Source organism: Lycium ferocissimum, chromosome 4 (genome assembly GCF_029784015.1).
Source record: "Lycium ferocissimum isolate CSIRO_LF1 chromosome 4, AGI_CSIRO_Lferr_CH_V1, whole genome shotgun sequence".
Lineage (NCBI taxonomy): Eukaryota > Viridiplantae > Streptophyta > Magnoliopsida > Solanales > Solanaceae > Lycium > Lycium ferocissimum.
The window spans coordinates 38,072,274-38,079,154 of record NC_081345.1 but is presented as its reverse complement, the minus strand read 5'-3'; the positions used below and the strand labels follow the sequence as shown (position 1 = coordinate 38,079,154).

Genomic DNA, 6,881 nt, shown 5'->3' with positions numbered 1-6,881 from the left:
GAAAATATTAGGTTCAAATGAATCCGACATTAAAAGACTGTTTTTGCCCTTAAAATCAAATATAGTTATGCCTCCCGTAAAAAATATTGCGTTATGATGAAGCACCTCAAGACAGAGTACTTGGAGTGCAAGTTCAGTGAAGCACCAAGAGGCCAAGCGTGGAAGTGAGGTACCTGTGTCATTCAAAGACAAGTAGTTTCAAGATCTTGGGTCTATTATACAAGACGGTGGGGAGATTGACGATGATGTCACACATCGTATTAGGCGAGGGTGGATGAAATGGAAGCTCGCTTCAGGAGTCTTATGTGATAAGAAAAGTGCCACCACACTTAAGGGCAAGTTCTACAAAGTGGTGGTTAGGCAGACCATGTTGTATGGGGCGGAGTGTTGGCGATTAAGATGCTCTCACGTTCGAAAAGATGAAAGTTGCGAGATGAGAATGTTGAGATGGATGTGTGGGCACACCAAGAGTGACAAGGATTAGGAATGAGGCTATCCGGGACAAGGTGGGAGTGGCCTCGGTGGAAGACAAGATGCGGAAACGAGGGCGAGATGGTTTGGACATGTGAAGAGGAGAGAGCACGGATGCCCCGGTGCGGAGGTGTGAGAGGTTGGCCATGGATGGTTTCGGAAGAAGAGGTAGGGGTAGGCGAAGAAGTATTGGGGAGAGGTGATTAGACGGGATATAGCGCGATTCTGACTTACGGGGCATGACCTTAGATAGGAGGGTATGGAGGACTCGGATTAGGGTAGAAGGCTAGTAGATAGTAACGTTTATCCTTTCATATTAGTAGTCACATTTGTGCTTTGGTTTTACTATTTGTTATCTGTACTTTTGATTATCTTATTTTATCTGTGATAGCTACTTCGCTCCTTTTCAATTCTTCTCATGGCTTAGTCGCTTTAGTTATTTGCATTTCCATATCGCTTTGAATCTCTTGGCCTTATCGACCTCGTGTTATCTTTTATGCTTTTATGCTTTCTATCGTAGAAATGCTTTCGGAAAACTTAGTACCGTCCTACCTTGGTAGGAGTCAGGTCTGCGTACACTCTACCCTCCCCAGACCTCACGTTGTGGGATTCCACTGGGTTGTTGTTGTTGTTGTTGATGAATCCAATACATACGGTCAAAATTAAAAAGTTTGACTCCCGAAATACGAAAAGTGTCAAACAAATTGAGACGGAGAGAGTACTTCATTAAAGAACTGCTTCTTACATGACGTTTAATTAGGAGAATAAATTACTTGATGATATTAATATAGTCCATTTACAAAATATAATCAAGTTAGTTGAACTTTGTGCTGTCATGTACAAATGATTAATTAGATGATGGCATCGACAATCAGTGTACTGAGGGTCTCTTTGCCCAATAATTCATCAAGAACAGTGTTACTTTCTGTGACTAAAAGCATTCAATGATCAAATCAATATGGTGACCTAAACTGTAAATAGTCTTTTTAAGTTGTACGACTGACGGTACGTATAAAGCAATATTTATATAATTAGATTAGAGTACTGTTTATGATTTAGAAGGTAAAATATATGCAAGGTTTTAATTATTATTTAATAAAAGTAATTAATTTCTTATCACTAATTAGACTGAATAATGTAAAAAAAAATAAAAAAAAATAGACGATCAGTGTATATAACTTAAAATCAAATATTTAGAATAAAAGAAAACCTTTCTTTGGATGGTGAGGTTTTGTAAATAGTGTGAAATCTTAAATATCTCATGTATGTAAGTTAAATTCAAATATTTAGGATAAGAAACACACTCTTTTGAATGGTAGGGTTTTGTATACAGTGTGAAGCTTCATATCCGATCGATGCTCCATTATATTTCACTTTACAACACATCGCCAAATAGTAAAAGCACCGGTTGTTTAGTTTTCATATGAATTGGTTTTAGAAATATATCTAAAAATATGTTATCCAAGTAACTTAATTGTTTCGTGGACTAGGTTTGATCTTCGTTATGTTTCGTTGAGCAAAAGGTGAAACAGGGATAATAAGAGGTGAACCCACAAGTATAGTGTAAAAAATCATTACTAATATCATTAAAAAAAAAAAACTGTAGATTTTGGTGGTAAAAATCGCCAATTTTTACTTTTGAGAAGACATAAATTAACTTTTCATAACTACTCCAGTACTATATATCCTATAAAGCCACTTTAGAGTGAACATTGACATTTTCTTGATGCCTCGCTAATAGACATATTTAATTTAAGAGGGACCCTTTGTTTTGCTAAATAACGGATCCTATAAAACCACTTTAGAGTGATCATCGACATTTTCTCCAAATATATTGCTAAAAAAGATATAAAATAGCAGTGTAAAACATGACAAGACGCTGGCTTCTCTTTTGAGTTGTTAAAAAAAATTCTCAATTAAAAGCCATGTTCGTGGGGTTGACATTAACTAATTTATGATCATGTGATAATTCCAAGAGTTGATATGTAATGTTATGAACATTAAAAAGTATTAAGGTTTTAGTCCGTCTATAAGGAATATAACAACATTCATTGCTCATTTATGACTATTTGGTGCATGTTTCATACTATGTTAGTAACTTTTGCTTTTATAACTGGACAAGGCTTGGACAGATAAGAAAAAATCATCTAATATTTTTTACCACAGCTAATACTTGACTTGAACTTGAGATTTCATAAATCATAACCCAACCTTGAGTGCATATTAATATCTTTTTTAACTTTGCAATTATATACTCCCGCCGAATAAAAACTTAAAATCAAGACAATAACAGGCTGCGATATTTTGAAAATCTAACATACCTTATTTACCACCAGCAAAATAGAGACAATAAATAAGGGGAATAACAAAAGCCGTCCGAATACACAAATGACAATTCAACAGTACCCATTAAACAAGGGCACAACAAGCAAGAAGTTTACATGAGAAAACTAAGCAACACATTGAAACTTCACATCCTTAAAAATCTCCACTGGCGAGTTGTTCATGAGAGCGGTTGATGAAGACAAATTCATAGATAACTCCAGCAAGCCCACCACCAATAAGGGGTCCAGCCCAGTAAACCCATTGGTGAGTCCAAGTCCAGCTAACCAAAGATGGTCCAAATGAAACAGCAGGGTTCATTGAAGCTCCAGTAAAGCACCCACCAGCTAGAATGTTGGCACCAACAATGAAACCAATGGCAATTGGTGCAATTGTTCCCAATTCTCCCTTCTTTGGGTCAACAGCAGTTGCATACACAGTGTAAACAAGTCCAAATGTCATCACTATCTCGAACACAAGGGCATTCCATACTGATACATTAGCACCCAATGCAAATGACCCAGTGCTCTGCATAAATTTTTAATCGTCACAATTGTTAATATTGTCTCAGTACGAAAATTAAAACGGTTTAAATTCTGCATACTGATGATATACAAATATTTACGTCATTAAATTAAGTTAACCTATGAAAACAGGTAAAAAATTTATAAACATGATTATGCTACCAAATTAAGTTATTGGAATATTCTTGTAATATATGTAGAAGAAAGTGACTGTTACCTAACGGACATAACAAGGTTAGGTGCTAATGACATTGGCTCTCATAAATACCGAATAAATGTTTACTATATCAGTATTGGTTTAAATAAAGTCACCATCATATCACTATCTTACATAATGAGAGGACAAAATAAGTCACTTTCAAACTAGATATAAAAAGATTTCTAGCCATCCGTGAGTTCCAAATTTACCCATTATAAAATATGTAGAAACCTTTGGTGTCATTGTCCTAGACAAGCCTAAATAATTTCAAACACTCTAATCAGAGAAATCACAAGACAAACAATGACTAGAAACTCCCAACGATGATGACCTTGACACCAGGCACAAGTTCAACTTTTATCTATTTAAAGTATACTTAATTTTAATGGTATAGTAGTTTAATGTATAAGTGAAAATGACCATAGAGCATACATTCTACTTTCACTAGCTGCCTTGGTTTTCATGAAATAAATCAGGAGTGAAAACTAGCATATATATCAAATGGCTAATGAACCCAGTGGTAATAGATAATCACCTAGTATATCCAAAAAAAAAACTCCTGATGCTACTGTTATTGAGTCAGCACTTAGCTAATAGATCACACAGCTAGCCTAAATATATTTTAGTACTCTGTCTCTTTTTTTTTTTTTCTTTTTTTTTTAATAAACTAGGCAAAATTTCCATGGTCAAAAAGAGTTTATTCCATATAGTAATACAGGATAAATCTTAAATAGGGCATAACATTTCTTTTTCTTGACTGAAAACAAAATGTTTGTAGCATTTTCCCTTTACTACTTTTCAGTAAAGTTGAACAGATGTACTTCCCAGAAGATTCGCAAAAGCTCTCGATTTCTCTCTCATACTTCTACCATTGATTATCCGTTTTAAGATTAGAAAGTAAAACAACAAATTTATTTATTGCATCTCAGTTCAACCATCCAAAAGGTTTGGAAGGTGAATGACCCTGCCTATTCAAGCTAAAGATGTAAAAATTAGGTAAAAAGCCTCGAGTTCACTTATACTAAAGAAAAACTAGGAGTTCACTTATACTTTTTTCTTTGACTTTCCCTTTTTCCTATTGAATGTATTAGAACTTTTTTTTTGGGTAAAAAAGTACTTCATCTGCTTGAGTTTACGTGATATTATTTGAATCGACAATGAAAATAAATGATTTTTTTTAAAACTTATAGTCTTAAACAAGTACAATTTTTGTGTGACTCTAGAATTCTTAAAATCTGTAGCTTTAAATATCTCATAATATTGTATGGTAATAAAAAATGTAAAATTAATTATTTTTAATTTTAAAAATATATTTATTTTTAAATGGACCCAAAAGAAGTGATCATATAAATGAACATACAGAGCTATTGTGTAAAAGTCAAAGATTAAGATGCGTATTAATGCACTAGGATAGGGAAGTTATAACGCTTACATCAAGTCATGAAACCTATGGCATGATGAGACAAATAAAAACAGCCCAATAATAACATAGCTAAGTGTGTACGTTTTGCTGGACATCTATAAATTGCATCTCACACATGCATAAAATAAATGACTATACTCCCCCTACTGACGCTAACTGTGTAACAAGTCAAAAGATATGGAGTATTAAAACTCAAGCCCTCAGGCGTCTTTTCGTGGCTGGTTAAAGTTATACAGATAATAATAATACATAAATTAGTTACGAGAAAATTTATACTATATTATTTTATACAAGTATTAGTTATAAAGAATTTAGTTATACATGTTTTAGTGATTCATGTATTAGCTATTTCACCTTTTGTCCTGCATAAAATAATACATAGATTCCCTCATAATATACCTGTATTAATTATGCGGGTGTTTAAATTACAAACCAAACACCGTACTAATTTTATGTTTAAATAACTCACCCCATAGCTAGCTACCAAACACAGCATTACTTATTAAAATATTAATACATAAATAACTTAATCCGAGCCGGCTAGGGGCTACCAAGCGACTTGTACCAAATTAAAGGCGATAATACATCTAAGTGTCCACGTATCGCTTTAGATTTATGTAAATATGTACTTTTTTTAATGTAAAATATGTACTTACCAAGCCACCAGTGGCGAATTCAAGAAGGCCACAGGCAGCAGTGGAACCAAGCAACTGTGCAACGATGTACAAAATCCCACGGAACATAGTGATGTTTCCACCAACAAAAGCACCGAAGGTAACGGCAGGGTTAACGTGGCCACCGGAGATGTTAGCACCAACGGAAACAGCCACGAAAAGCCCGAAAGCATGCGCTATCGAGGCTGAGATAAGGCCGGCAGGGCTGGCAGCCCCATCAGCGGTTAGCTTGTTGTAAGCCATGCCAGAACCCTGACCTGCGAAAACGAAGATCAGGGTACTGATGAACTCCGCCAGGGCTGCTTTCAGCGCCCCTGGATGGCGGAGTTCCTCATGGCTTCCTATAGCAATTTGGTCGATCGGCATGGCTGGAAAATCAAGAAATGGAAATCTTTTTAGTGTACAAAGTCACTAAGGGACAGTGGAGTGATGAAAATAGGGAAATTTTGCATGGATTTATATTGGGAAATTGGTAAATTGCATGAGGGGTTAGGAACCGGCTATAGTAGGTAACCGCTTACTATTTGGACCATTTTAATAAGATTCAAACCAAAATTTGTGGGCGAGCGGTCCCGTAGAGGTTGAAAGGCCTGCATTGACAGCTAACAATTCACCTCCAATTTGCTGTGGAGATGACACGTGGAAAAGAAGACAATGAGCCACGTCATATAGGTTCTGTTTGACAATGACATGATACAGTGGGGGTGTCCCCCTTGTTATTGCTTTCGGTCGGTTGCAATCATGCGCCATGGAATGATCTGGAACTGGGTTTCTTAATTTCTTTAATCTGTTGAAACGGCAATTATTACTCAGGTTAAATCACTAATTTACTTTTGATAACTGTAGCGTCACGGCCAATTTATTTGCGCACACCTAAACTTAATAGAGTTCCTGCTAGGCTGCTACCTTTCACAACACATGCATGTGGTGGCATGGCTGATTCCATAAAGGATGGTCAATTGAATATTTTTCATTGATAAATTACACGATGCACAAAAATATATATTATAACTAATAGTTCAAAAATTACTTTCTAAATCGCACCCTTAAGTGTCAGGTAAAATCACTAATAACTTTTGTTGTGGAATTATCAAACTTTTAATTTTTCATCGAAGTTCTTGAGGTACTTGTACAGTTGTAAATGACTGCAACAAAGGCTTCTAAATTAAAATATAAGAAAGAAATCCGAAAAAGAAGCAGAAAGTTAATTTTGAATTTTTTATCAATCGATTAGGACAATAGGAAAAAAGTGACAAAAAAATATAGAT

At 35.2% G+C, this 6,881-nt stretch overlaps 1 protein-coding gene across 1 annotated transcript; it reads right to left on the bottom strand.

Annotated features, from left to right (window-relative positions):
* Positions 1-2,773: 2,773 nt before the first annotated feature.
* Positions 2,774-6,060, bottom strand: LOC132052752 (probable aquaporin TIP1-1). Its single transcript, XM_059444428.1, has 2 exons — positions 5,596-6,060; positions 2,774-3,321 (listed from the first exon to the last, which is right to left on the bottom strand). The coding sequence occupies exons 1-2, from the start codon at positions 5,977-5,979 to the stop codon at positions 2,950-2,952; spliced, it is 756 nt and encodes a 251-aa protein (XP_059300411.1). The 5' UTR covers positions 5,980-6,060; the 3' UTR covers positions 2,774-2,949.
* Between the last annotated feature and the right edge of the window lie 821 nt (positions 6,061-6,881).